Source organism: Phoca vitulina, unplaced genomic scaffold, assembly GCF_004348235.1.
Source record: "Phoca vitulina isolate PV1807 unplaced genomic scaffold, GSC_HSeal_1.0 scaffold21, whole genome shotgun sequence".
Lineage (NCBI taxonomy): Eukaryota > Metazoa > Chordata > Mammalia > Carnivora > Phocidae > Phoca > Phoca vitulina.
The window spans coordinates 3962996-3977335 of record NW_022589724.1 but is presented as its reverse complement, the minus strand read 5'-3'; the positions used below and the strand labels follow the sequence as shown (position 1 = coordinate 3977335).

General features: G+C 43.0%; 1 protein-coding gene across 6 annotated transcripts in view; it reads right to left on the bottom strand.

The window, feature by feature from the left end:
- PLPPR1 (phospholipid phosphatase related 1) overlaps window positions 1-14340 on the bottom strand; it is a 564480-nt gene that overhangs the window by 33771 nt on the left and 516369 nt on the right. For all 6 annotated transcript variants that reach the window (XM_032418867.1, XM_032418868.1, XM_032418869.1 and 3 more), the window contains one exon: window positions 9121-9309. In XM_032418867.1, the coding sequence (XP_032274758.1) occupies window positions 9121-9309 (189 nt within the window). The remainder of the gene's footprint in view (window positions 1-9120; window positions 9310-14340) is intronic.

The following is a 14340-nucleotide window of genomic DNA, read 5'->3' as shown; positions in this document are numbered from 1 at the left end:
TAAGGGAAGGGGTCTCTCTTCTTTCCTGCTAGGCCTCCAGCCCACACTGAATGTCATTTTGTACATGGTGGCAGGTTTATGACTCTGGTTTTGGCAATGACTGGGTTCCTCCATCTGTGTCTCTGCCACACACACTCTGCCTCTATCTACCCCTCTGTTCAGAGAGCAACTGGGACATGTGGGACTCTCCAGGTGTTTGGCCCTGGCTGCCTTATCATGGCCTTTCTGATTGCTGGCTAACAAACATCATATCACTCACAGCAAATGAGAATACCCTCTGGTGAGAAATGACCAAGGCCAAGCCCTAGATCTGGCAATGAATGAACTGCAAATGAATTCCATTGGTGCACTTCTTCTCCCCCAGCTATGCTAGCTACAACCCCATGTGACATAAGACATTTAGATAATAGTAAATATAGTTTAAGTAACGAGGATAACTGTTCTATCTTGATAAAGTTGTATTTCAGATATGTAAACCCAAATGGCAAAGAAGTAAATAATCCTGGAATGTGGTGCATCAGTTCGGTATGTTTTACTTTACTTTTTTTTTTTTAACATTTTATTTATTTATTTGAGAGAAAGCGAGAGCTAGAGAATGAGACAGAGCATGAGCAGGGGGGACAGGCAGGGGGAGAAGCAGGCTTCCTGCTGAGCAGGGAGCCCAACATGGGGCTCAATCCCAGGACCCTGGGATCATGACCTGAGCTGAAGGCAGATGCTTAACCAACTGAGCCATCCAGGCGCCCCTCAGTGTGTTATCTTTTAGACTTCAGTTCTTCATAGTGCTTCACAGGAGATCTGGTAAGTGATAAATAAGTGATATAAATGCAAAATATTTAGGGGACAGTTTTTAGATTTCAAAATAAAAACAGTTTGCAGGAAAAAATAGTCACTGGAAGATGTATTACAATCTCATATTGTAAGGGGGATTCATTGCATGTTATATGTGGTTGTCACTAAAGAGGGCATCTAGAACCCCTGCAATATATGTTTTGGGTTCACACATACACTGGTCGTGGCTCTGGTTCTTGGCAAGATCAAAGTCATTGCTGTTTCTTGAATGTGGGCTGTAGAGTTGAAATCCCAGCTCTCTCCTCTCTTGATGTGTGAATTTGGGCAAGTAATTGAACCTTTCAGAGCCCCAGTTTTTCTTTTTTTTTCATGATTTTGAACATGAGGGTAATAGCTATATCAGAAAATAGTTGAGAGTATTAAAAATATATGTCAAAGCATCTATAGGTGCTCAAGGAATGTTTGCTGTCTTTACTTCCTGGTCTATCTAGGCAGGAATGTCTGTTGAGAACGATTTAAAAAAATCATTGTCTCTAGTCCTGGAGTAAAGAAACATGGTATGACTCTAGCTCTGCTCTGCCCTTAACCAGGTATTTGATCTTGGACCAGTCGCTGGACCTCTCTGGGCCTCAGTTTCTCATCTGTTAGACAAGAAGACCTCTACTGTACTTTTCTAGCCCCAACATCTTTGCCTTTATGATAGGAACTGACAAGAGAGGGCTGATTAAGGGAAACTGAAATCACATAATTGGGCTTCAATCTCAGTTCCATTGGTTAAACTCTCCAGGGCCTTAGTTCACTTTCAAAATCCCATGGGACTTTGCCCACACCAAGTAATCTTCCCTTCAGCAAAGTGGATGCAACCTACTCCAGAGTCATCCTGTTGCCTGATATCTCTGTCACTTGGGTTCTTAAAGGACAGCTGAGGCTAGAGGCCCCCTCTCTGGGATTTCTGTGTATTATGCGCTGAGGAGGAGGAGAGGGTTCCCAATATTAGTGTCTAAATTGGGGGGGCGCTTGGGTGGCTCAGTCTTTAAGCGTCTGCCTTCGGCTCAGGTCATGATCCCAGGGTCCTGGGATCGAGCCCCGCATCGGGCTCCCTGCTCGGCGGGGAGCCTGCTTCTCCCTCTCCCACTGCCCCTGCTTGTGTTGTTGATGCCGGTTATAAAATGTAGCACCCAGGTGGTATGCTGTATTTCCAAAGCATAGTAGTCTCTTATGCCTTTTTTCCTGGACAGTGGGTATCAGAGAAGTTGGAATTTAAAATGGGTTAGGTAGGATACTGCTCTCAGTAAAAAGTAAAATGCGTAACTAAATTGACCAGCATGTATTTTTAGGCAGAGTCTTTTCAAGAAGCAAATTATCAAAGCTCCTTAACACAATCATCAGCAATCATTAGAAGGGGCATCTCAAAGATGGCAAGCAAGTCTCCCTGTGGGATGATGTGAGGGGAAGAGACAATCCGCGAAAGAATTTAGAGCACTCATGTGCAGCGTAGACAGAAGATGGGGAAACACATTTTTTTCAATTTTTTTTTTTTAAATCCACAACCATTAATGGGTATACTTATAAATCTTTCCCAGAAAAAAAAAAAAAATGGGATCGTAAAGACTGAGTACATTAGCATCAACAGTAACAAAATGATGTACTCATGGTAAAAAACAAACCAACCGACCAAAAAGGAAGTCATGTGATCATGGACAAAAGGCAAAACGATGTGAATTATCAAGTGTTAAAAGGGGCTTCAACGGATGAGATTGTTCAGAGCCTGGAAGAGGCCGATTCGGAGGCAGCGCAAGGCCCCACAAGGCCTCCTTTGCTTCAGCAGCTGCGGCCCACGCCCGCCAGCCAACAGACCTGCATTTGGTGAGAGCCCACTCTGTTCCACACTGTGCTCTGGGCTTTTACAGTCACTCCAAGAGCTTACAGCCCGGAAACCCCCCCGAATGAAGATTCACAATTTCCTCCAATTTGTGCCTTTCTATCAAATTGTGTTTGTCTCTTCTTTTCCTAGGAAATTCGAGATCAGTCTTATATATGCGTGCGTGCGCGGTTGCATGCAAACCTCGAGCTGCTTCAGTTCTCGCGGGCTAGACATCAAACGTGCTGTTGCTTCAGTACTAATTACTCCCCTGTCACTTTGTAGTGAGGCCAAGAAAAAGGTTTAATAGCCGTTTTCTCATGCCTTGTGGGGCTGGGCTGAGGTAAAATAAAGGTAAACCAGATTCTCCGCGGAGTTAAATCCTCTTATCCAGACAGACTCTCCGCCCTACGTTCTGAGTGTACAAGTTTCTTCAGGAGGCCAGAGGCAGTGGTCATCCAGGGTTTCCAGCCTGGTTAGAATGCACCCTGCAGATTTCTTGGAAGTGTGGGCTACGACTTTTGGCCACACAGTTCTGGACACTATAAATCCGATCTGAGGCAGCAGTGGCCTGTCCCTGTGCAGCTTATCCCATGAGGCTTTGCCCCAACATGATGCTGATCTCTTCTGACAGTAGCACCCGGAAGGAGAAATAGGAAATGACAGGTCAAACCCTCGGCAGGGTCTTTTCCCTCGTGCCTTTCTTGTGCATCCCTGCAGCCGTGAATGGGGTTGTTAATGCCCACCCACAGGGACACACAGCAGTGGAAGGTGCTAGGTTTTCCTATGGCTAATGTGCTTGAGAATGCACAGAAAACCAAGGACAAGTCCCGGTTGAGCTACTTTTTTGAAAATTGCCATTAGTTAATATCATACAAGTCACCCCCGAGGGATCCTGCCTTTGTTCTAGTCCAGTGAAAACAGGAAATGGGTTTAAGGAAGGAATAAGCCATGACAACAAAAACTCTATGCAGTTCTATGAAAACCTGACCAGGCACAGAGTGTAAAATCAAACTCCAGAAAGCTGAGACTTGGGGCCTGGAAACATGACATGCGGAGTTTTCCGATCAGAATACCTTTTTTTTTTTTTTTTTTTTAATAGCTTTCATGGAATGTTAGAACTGGAAAGATCTTGGAGATCATTAGCCCAACCCCTCCTTTTATTTACAGGTGAGGAATTGAACCTATAGAGGGAACATGACTCACCAGAGGTCACACAATTATTGGAGGCAGGGCCACGACTGGGATCCTTGCCTCTCCTGACATATCCATCCTGAGATCCGCTGACTGCAGAGTGAAGGGAACGCAGCACGCACACTCAGAAGCTGGGGCTGTACTGAGTTAGACACTTGCTATCTTGATCCCCGTGGCCCAATAAAGGCTGCTCTGGGACCAGCCATACCTCCCTAGGATGGGACACAAGAAATGAACACAGTTCCTTCCTCCCAGGAAGTGTCCCTGAGTATCAGAAGGGTTCTGCTCTGTATCCGGACGCTGCTCACTTATTTTCAGGTCCTGGGGGAAGATCAAGCACTGTCGGCAGGGTTCCAAAGCCACGCGGCTCTCTGCCATTAACCTGTCAGCTGTAATCAGCCTTGGCTTCTAGCAATGCCCCTCATTTGGGAGAAAAAGAAAAGTGGAACCAAATGGGTGGCTACCTGTTCAGTCACCTACAGAACTAGCTGGACCTTCAGTGAGTCATTTAACCTAGTTAAGTCTCGAGGTTCTCAACTCAAAAAGGAAGGGAACTGGACCACACCCTTTCTCTATGTTCTTTGGGATGTCTCTTTTCTATTTCACTGGGATGTTGGGAGGATAAATTAGGCAAAAACTACAGAATATAGGTAAATTAAGATGCCATGCTTATAATCCTCATTTATGGAATATTCCTCAGCTTATATCTTAGGGACCTGCTAGCATTATTGGTCACACTGTTCACCCAGAGAAGCAAAGAAATGGAGAGGGTTCCATACCTGAGAGCTAGAGTAGAACCGTAGGTTCTTAGTCCTCAGTTCACTGTTTATTGACCATACGCCTTGACTTCCCATCAGAGCAACTGACTCCCATTGTGAATTTGTGTCATTTGGGGAAAATGAATCGATGGAAAAGACAGGATCAAACTTTGCAGTCTGAAGAACAGTTTCTGCTGAAAATCTTAGAATCAAAGAACTATCATTTTTGTCCAGAAGGAAGAGAACATTCTTCACAAAGTTCTGTTTTCCTATTTTTGTTTTTTGGCTATGTGTGTTTTTCTTTATTAGAATTGCCATTTTCAAGTCTTATTAGAGATTGGTCATTTCATAATTATTGCCAGAAGAACTGGATATACAATGTTTTAAAAATGTATCTTTTGATTTGAAAATAATACACATTCATGCAGAATTTGGAAAGGAATATATAAAAATATAAAAGAGAAGAAAACAGTTAACTGCGCCATTAGCACTCATAGATAATAGCTGTAAATTTTTAGTTTATTTTGTACTAGTCTTTTCATATATAATTATGAATTTGGGATTAACTTGCAACACACACGAGGTATCTTCTTAGGGTCATTAAATATTCAGACCCACAGACGACCACGTGCTACATTTGGCCCTGGTCTACTTGGGAGGAACCACAGCTTGCCAACAGGGAAGCATCACGTGCTCCCCTACAGCACGTGTCTTCACGGTGGTCCAGCAGAGCTCTAGAGCTCAGGTGCAAGAGACCACAGACACATCAAAGGATGCAGGAGCCACCGTAGCTTCAAAGCCTCATGCCCTACAGGAGCCAGCATATGGTGCAGCAACTCCAAAGGCACAGCCTTCAAGGTCCTACGATGGATGTGCCAAATTTCCGAGTCATTGCACTTAGAAGTCATAGCATGGCACCTCCTCGGGTAATTACAGTTCTCGGAGTCCGGGTGCAATTCACCCATCAGGGGTTAATCTTGCCTAGCAACACTGTTGATACATACCACCTTTTTCTTTTTCTAGGGAAACAGACCCAGAAAATTAAAAGAAGGTCAGATTCCCTTGTAAAAGGGAGAAAGATTTTACATGCAATAACTATATACATTTTTTTAGCCCTTAAAAAAAATCTTAAGATTAAATCAAAAGCCTGTTTCTTGCTATTAAAAGTGTTTCAAAAATACAACTGCCTCATAATGTATTTACATAATTCCCAAGTACTGTGTATTTAGCTAGTTCCAGGTTTCTCATTGAAACTATTGCTGACATGAACATCCCTATACACAAACACTTGTATTTATATAAAACTGATTATTTCCTTAACATAAATTCAGGTACTGGAATTAATGACCGAGTCTGAACTTTATGAACTTTTAATACATCTTACTTCGACTAGAACTGTATGAAAGTGTCCGTACCTTCAACAACATGGTCTATCTTTCTTTAAAACATTTGCCAATTTTATATAAAGGAGGAAATACTGTACTTGTCAAAATTACTTTTCTTTGATAATTGATGAGTTTAGAAATGTTCAGGCACACAGTCAATTTACTGTTCTATTAATTGCCTATTCCTGTGTTCTCCTGTTTTTACTTGGGGAAGCTCATTTTTTTTTAAGTATTAAGGATACTTATATTTGAGTCTTATATCCTGTAAACTTTTTGTGGTCTTTTTCTTTTGTTAGAAATGCTTATTTTTAGGTAGACAAGTCTATCAAACCTTTTCTATACTCTTGCATCAACTTTCATAAGGGAGATTGTTTTTGCTACTGAGGGTGCTTTTGTGGGTGTGCATGCAGACTTTCTAAGTGTTTAAAATCCGTATTTGTCTTGCTTTGTAATGTGCACTCAGAAGCTTTCCACTTATTTTTAGGCTCTGGGACATTTTATAGAATTATGGATTTTATATTCCTTGGAAGTTTGAAGGAATTTATACTATAGCTACATGTCCTCAGTAGTATTTTGCGAGATAAATTTTAGACATGTTTAAAAATTTATTCTGTTTTTATTCACTATTCAGCTTTTCTACATCTTTTTAGGGCATTGTTAGTAAATTATCTTTTCATAAAATATTACCAATTTTATTGAGAGGAAAGCATTTATTGGCACAGAATTGTAAATACAATTTATTTTTTAAAAAAGATTTTATTTACTTATTTGAGAGAGAGAGTGAGCAAGAGAGAAAGAGAATGCACATGAGCCAGGGAAGGGGCAGAGAAGCAGACACCCCAATGAGCAGGGAGCCTGACGTGGACTTGATCCCAAGTCTCTGGGATCATGACCTGAACCAAAGACAGACACTTAACTGACTGAGCCATTCAGGCACCCTGTAAATACAATTTAAATAGAGTATAGACTTTTTTTTTTTAATTTTTATTTATTTGACAGAGAGACAGCGGGAGAGGGAACACAAGCAGCAGAGTGGGAGAGGGTGAAGCAGGCTCCCCGCTGAGCAGGGAGCCCGATGTGGGGCTCGATCCCAGGACCCTGGGATCATGACCTGAGCCGAAGGCAGACGCTTAATGACTGAGCCACCCAGGCACCCCTAGAGTATAGACTTTTAAAGGCTTCTGTATTTTTGCTTATGTTTTAACTTTTTTTACTTCTGCCTTTCTTATATTAGACTATCTAGGGGGTTGTACATTTTACCTTTCAAAGAATCTCATCCTGATTTTATTTGTTAATTCTATTGTTTTCTGATTCACTATTTTTTTTTGTCCATAATTTTTCCTAATCTGTTTCCCTTGCTTTATTTAATTTTTTAATGGAAAAAAATCTCTCTAATTCCAAGAAGTAATTACAGGAGAACCTAGGCAATGATATATATCCTGGGACTAGGAAGAAGCGAGGAAAATACATTAGTAAGTCAACAGATCACTCAGAGAGTGTCTGAATACACAAGAAAATGATATGCTTCTGAGACAGAAAGAAACCAGGACGTGATTCCAGACTAAGTCTACTGCCTGCGGTTCCTGGGATTCCAAGTGGAATCTCGTTCTCTTCAGGTACAGGAAGTTGGTCTGTGATCCTGAAGAGGGTGAAGAAGTTTCCAGCCAGGCTCTGTGTTGCCCTACTTCTAAACACTTCGTACATGCCAGACACTGTGCTGAGCCATTCATATGAACTGTCTTATTCAAGTCTCATGACAACTCCATGAAATAGGGAGTCCTGTTATCCCTCTGTTTTTTTGAGGGGAGGGGCAATAGAGTGACTCGCCCAAAGTCTCATAGACAGGATGTGAATCCAGGTGTGTCAGACTGCAGAACTTGTGCTTTTAACCACCCCAACATACCACAGTTTTATCACTGCTGACCTTAATTTTAATTGCTACAGCATAGTATTATCATTTAAGGGCGGGGGGGGGGGGGGGGGTAGAGCCAAGGATCAATGATCAGAATGAATTTAAAGTACTATCACTCATTATGCCCATATTTTTTCTCCTCAAAAATTCTATTCCATTTCTCATCTTAAAGCAAGCAAAACATTTGCATGGAAAACAATACTTGAACTGAATGTCTGAGCCATCGGTATATTTCTCAGCATGCCAGTCAATATTTTTATTACCAAAAGAGAGGGGAGAGGAAGAGGGTGGGGGAGAGAGGGGGCAGAGTTGGGGGAGGCAGCTCTTAGAAGAGATATGGGGAAATGATAACTGATATTACATCCCAACTAATCTGACCTTGTAGCCTGTTCAGACACAGAAAGGTTTATTTTAAAACACTCACAATGTCATTTTTAAAACTGAAATTAAAATATCTGAGGGTTAAATCACTTTACCAGATAATACAGATCTGTGAGCTTTATGCTTTTGAAACAGTTTCCCTCAAGAACAGTCTAGCCAATTTTTTTTTTTTTTTTTTTTGCCTCATGAGAGAGAAGAATGAAATAAATGAAGGCAAAGTTACAACTGAATTGGATGTGATGTAATATGAACACAGCCAGAGCCACCAAGAATGAATCGCAGCAAACTTCAGGTCAAGCGATTTCTCTCATCGGCCCCTCTGGAAGTTCAATCAGAACAGCAGGAGACTCAGGCCCAAGGGAGTCTATTCCACTCTGATCTGAGTCTTTATATCAGCCCCAGCATTTACATTCAAGACCTCGTCTGAATACACACAACCCCCAGCACATTTTTTTCAAGAGCACAGTAGCTGTTCTTAACTAACATATTAGCCAATCAAGCCTGTTGATTTAGAACAGTCACACTAACTTACAAAATGTATGTGTGTGTGTGTGTGTGTGTGTGTGTGTATATATATATATATATATATTTTTTTTTTTTTTTTTTTAAATTCAGACACCAAAAAGCAAAAACCACCTATAAAAGACAAGACCTATTTTAATGAGATTTTTTTTATGCAGAGCTCCATTCACTGTTTTGGCTGAAACAGGACCCCTCCCCACCCACCCCAATAAGGCTGCTGGTGAATGCCCAGGAAGGGAGGAAAGAGGAGAAAAGGAAGACAGGAAACGTTATTTAGGATCTGACAATAACAAAGGAAGTTTATTCCGTACTTACAATAGCAGTTGGGGTGGCAGCCAGCACACAATAGAGCACCAGAGGGGTGATGAAGCTTTCTTCCTCTGTCCCCGGGTAAGGCTTCATTAAGTCTCCGTCCTGACAGAAGAATCCTTGGATATGCACCTGAAAAGTGTCAGTGCATTCGAAGTAGTAGGCAAGCAGCACTGTCCCAGCCATGATGACAAGCTGAAAATACAGCATGGCCACACAGAGACATTAGCAGGTCTTCCGAGCAGCGCTCGCCCCGCAGAGCACTCTCCCTCCATCACCCCGGCAGCTCTCCTCCTTTTGGTATTGGCAAGTGTGTGCGTGCCTGGCTCAGCATGCTCTGGGCTGGGGAGTGTGTGCTTGCTTGTCTGCCTTGTACCATCTGCTATATAAACCTTCCAGAAAATAATGAACAGCTCCCATCGGAAAGGCAGACCACAGCAAGGCTTAGAGAGAGACCTAGCTTCTGCTGTCATCCTCTTGGAGGATGCATAGGCACCACAGCAATATTTCCATTGGGGACAGAGGTGAAAAGTCAAGGGCAGTGGCATAAGAATTGGTAAGATGTAGATGTGAGAAATTTCATAAAATATTAGAGATAGACTTACCTTCTTATAAGGTATATTAGAGGCAGGTAAATCATGAATGAATGAACAAATAAACAGGAAAACTAAAGCCTAGAAAGGTTAAAGCCTAGAACCACACCCTAAATTACTGGTAGGGACGAACACATGGTCCAGGAATCCTAGATCAGTCACAGCGGCCACCTTCTCCAAAAAGGTGCCTTTATTCCAAAATTCTTTCCACCAGTAAATCCAGGACTTTCCTGGTAACATCTTATCATAGACACAGATCCTTCATAAGGTTTAGATATAAAAAGGGACATAACTAACCTTTCATTTTGACTCACAAATGTCCTCGATACTCACCGAGGTTTAGATGTAGCCTTTAGTAGGTATGAGAAGTTGAGGGAATATAGAAAAGCCAACATTAGTTTTCTCATTCATATTTGGAAACACTAAAATGCCAAGATAAGACGGTGATAAAGGTAGATAGAAAACAGGTTTTTGAGGTTATGAAATTACAGAAAATTAAGCTGGAAGAGGTCCTGGAGATCTTTCCCTCTAAAACCTTTATTTCATAGATGAGAAGGCTGAGGCCCAGCAAGGGGAACTGAACACTGCTGAATTATCCAACAAGTAAACTAAACAGATACTTAGGTTGAGAATCAGCAAAGCAGGGAAATGAAAATGGGAGGGAAAAAAAATTTTTTAAGTGTTGATTTTTAAAAAAAGTATCAAAGTAATCATTATGGGAAAAAATATCCGACCTTGGGAGGATGCCTTTGTACATTGTTTATGGCTTAAAATTGTTTTTGCTTGGAAGTACATATGGGACAATGAGGGGGAAGGAAGGGTTTAGAAAGGCTAAAGTTCTTCTTCCAGCCCTGGAATGACTAACTCAAAGTCATGACATAGCTAGTTAGTGTAAGTCTGGGACTAGAAACCCACATTTTCTGATCCCCAGGAGAAAAAAAAAAAAACCACCTGTATCATGGCATCAAAATTTCACCCTCTACAAAAGCCTAGAGAGTTACTCTCATGCAGAGAGGCACTGTTGGGTGTTTTTATCTGTTTCATATTCGGTTCTTTAGCCACAGCATTGCAGAGAAGCCCTACACTCTGCCCACTCTCCGAAACCCTGCATAGCCTCTACTTGTGGGATCTTATTCCTGCAGTTCCTCCTTGTTACAGCTGAAAGCATTCCAGGCCTTGAGTTGTAGTGGGTCTTAAGTGTGAACTCCTAACCATTCTGCTATAAGGGTCTTTGTCTTTGGCCTCAACCATTGCCACTTTTCTTTACCTCCAGGCCGGTCACAAATCACACTTTCCATGTGCTGTCCTTCATACACGACTTGTCTCTGGTTCTACAAGGACTATATTCTACTCTCTTGTATTTCCTCCCCCTCTTCCCCAGTGGATCTTCTGTCACAACTTCTGGCCGTCTAGTCATCTCTGGATATTCCCGTGTGTCTCTCTGAGCCTGAGAGTATTTCTTGGTGATTTACCACATGTAAATCACCAGTGCTCGGGCCAGCTATCTGTGTTGTTTCAAGCACTTTCTTTTCTTTTTAGCCCCAGAGAAGAGATTTGGATAAGTATGAGACAGAGGTGCTCCATAATGGGTGCTCCTGCTGGCAGCTCGTTTATAAAGTTGAGGCCATGAAGTTTCTATTTCTTTGTGCTTCACTGGTCAACTGAGCTGACCTGATGGGAAGGAACCTAGTCAGCTGACCTGGATGTTTTGGAGCTGAGGAAATGCTATGATTCCCATAGTTTGGGGGGAGCTTTCCCTCTAGGGCTCTCTGTGCCTCTTGCACAGGCCTGATCTGGGATTTCTAGGTGTCTCCTCCATGTGGCTGGAAACATAATTCATCAGCCCTTGGGAAACAACTACTTGGAGGACAGGCAGGATCTACAAGAGCTTTTGGATGAAACAAAACCAAAAATGGCATCTAGCTTCCTCCACTGAGGACAAGTATCAGATTTTACTGGGCACCTCTGTGTTACCACTTCCATTGAAAAATGGGCGGGATGAAAATGAAGTCCATAAAAGCAAAAATACACACAGGTAAAAAGACTCACCAGAAAAACGTAGACTAGAAGCTTTTAGAACATAGAACCGTCTTAACTTCAAATACATCAAAATCAACAATAATGCCAACAAAAAAGCCTAGGCCAGTATGCCTAAATTTGAAGTCTATAGAACAAATCTTGACTAGCTGCCTGGCCAATTTAATCCTGTAAGCAGCATTAAGAGAGAACTGAATGAATATGTGAATCAGTCAATTTTAGGGCATAAAGTAAGGAACAGAGAATCTCAGAGACTCAGGGTGGTACGGGAAGGTGGGAACTTCGGCAGCCTAGTGGACAGAACTGACCCGGCGGCATAAGTCTACTGACCCTGATCAGCCTCCCTGATCAGCCAGAAACCCCTGCCTGTCATCTTTAAGTAATCCTCAAACTCCCTGGAGAGGCCCCCGTAATACCAGTTAGAGATGCCCAGAAGCAAACCCAGAATAATTCAGAATTGATTTCTAGGTTTCTTTTCTATTGAACATTCTCTTGTGACCACATATTAAAAAGAAGCTTTGCATTTACTGTGGGAACAGAAACACTACATTGGTTCTGCTTCCATGAGCAGAGAGGTCCGCTTTGCAACTCTCATGACAGCGCACAATTAGCCATCAGCGTCCCCCCTCCTTCCTCTCTATCCTGGGCCATGATCCATCACTGTCTAGGTTTGTGTTGCTGGTGCCAGCTGGCACACTTAGCAACTCTGTTGCCCTCTCCAGCCCCATTTAGGGATGCATGGAGGGAGGCCATAATGTTGGTGTCACATGAGCAGATGGTGAGGCTGTGCTGGACCCAAGCACTGGTGGAGGGTTGATGATATCCGTGTGAAAGGAACAATTATGGCTGGGGGTGGGGAGGAGCTCACGTACCAGGGTTTTTCCTCAGCTTCACTTCCCAAGAATGACAATCCGATATATAAAAATGCATTAAATCCTGACCATTCTACAAGGATTCAGAAGGCAGATGCCAGCAATATCTGAAATCCTGCCTCTCAGGGTTGAGAGCATTGTGGTTCTACCCTCCAACGATTAGAGAAAAGTGAAGGTCACAAAGAGTGATAATGGGGAAGGTCACAAAGCTGAGGGAAAAGGCTGAGATGACAGTACATTTTCCTTCGGTCTGTTCCTTCGGTCTGTAAAGTCTGGAGTAATTGTGGACACTAATTTATATGACCTGATATAAGCTCGAAGAATGGGGGAAGAGGTAATGATGGTATGACTCATGACAGCAAGTGAATATGCGTATGTGTGAGTGTGTGTGGACACATGCGCGCACTCCTCCAGGAGCATGGGAGCAGACATGTGAGGTTGGAATGAGAGCACTGGTCTGGAGTGTAAGGGGCATATTTGAAACTGGGGAAGCCCAGTCTAGGTGACTAACCATCTCAGTTTTCCGAGGCTTGAGGGGCTCCTGGGACATGGGACCTTTCAGTGCTCAAACCGAGATCGTCCCAAACTAACTGGGGTGCTAGGTCACTCTACCTGAGGCAATGAATGTTTCCCTCCCCAAAGAGGTTTCTAATTCTGGTTTTGCCAGGAGCTATCAAGACCATTGCAAATTAATCAGTCAACCAACAACTGTTTGTGGGAGCTGCCTCTGTGTTCAGTCCCGAACTAAGGGCTGTGAAGATGCAGAATCCTTGGACATGCTCTCTAACCTCAAGCAATTTGTGATCCAACTGGTGAGTGCTCAACACAGGAACCAGACAATGATCTGTAGATATGTAGGAGGGTGTCTGCCGATCCCCAGCTGGGGTTCATACGTGGCTGCCTGTGCCTTGGTGAGCTTATAGGGAGGGGGTTGACAGAATAGGTAAAGGGCTGATGCATGGAAGAGAAGGGAGTACAAGGGGATGGACAGGGCAGCATGGGGTCTGTTTAGGAGACTGGTTTTGACTAAGCCCCACGGGCATATGTTCAATTCCAAAGAGAGGAGGGATAAAAGAAACTCAGCAGAAGGAGCACTGCATCAGAGCTTAGATGATAAGATCCGGCGTGGTTGTGATGCAGAGGGTTACGTCTTAGTGAGGACTCCAGGGAACAGTACATTTGAAGGACTTGCATGTTTTTCATATTAAAAAAGAGCAAGCCAAGCACAAGTGTCTGTAGCTGTACACAAGGGCTGGGGTGGGAAACCCGCAAGTAGGGTGCTGATGAAGTGGGAACCAAGGTCGTAAGCTGGAGGGGAAACGTGAGAAAACTGATCACGACCCTTGTGAGACCTCCATGGGCACCTCTAGAAGTAAGTGTGACACCCTTTGAGAGGGGGTGGAAGTTCTCCACACAAACAACAGAGGCAAGAGCCAAGAAAGAGGAGGAGATGGAGATGGTGACGGTAAGGGTGAGGATATACACGATACATATGTCCCAGGTACTGTCTAAGAACTTTACATACATTAACTCTGCTTCTGCCCAATGACCCTGCATGGTAGGTGTATTATTATTTCCATTTTACAGGTGAGGAAACAGAGGCACAGAGAGACTACATGAATTGCATAATGTCACACAACTCACAGGAGGGAACCCAGGATGATGACTAAAAATGATGCATTTCTCCACACAAACTTAGGTGGCCTGTGGGAAATCAGGTCACA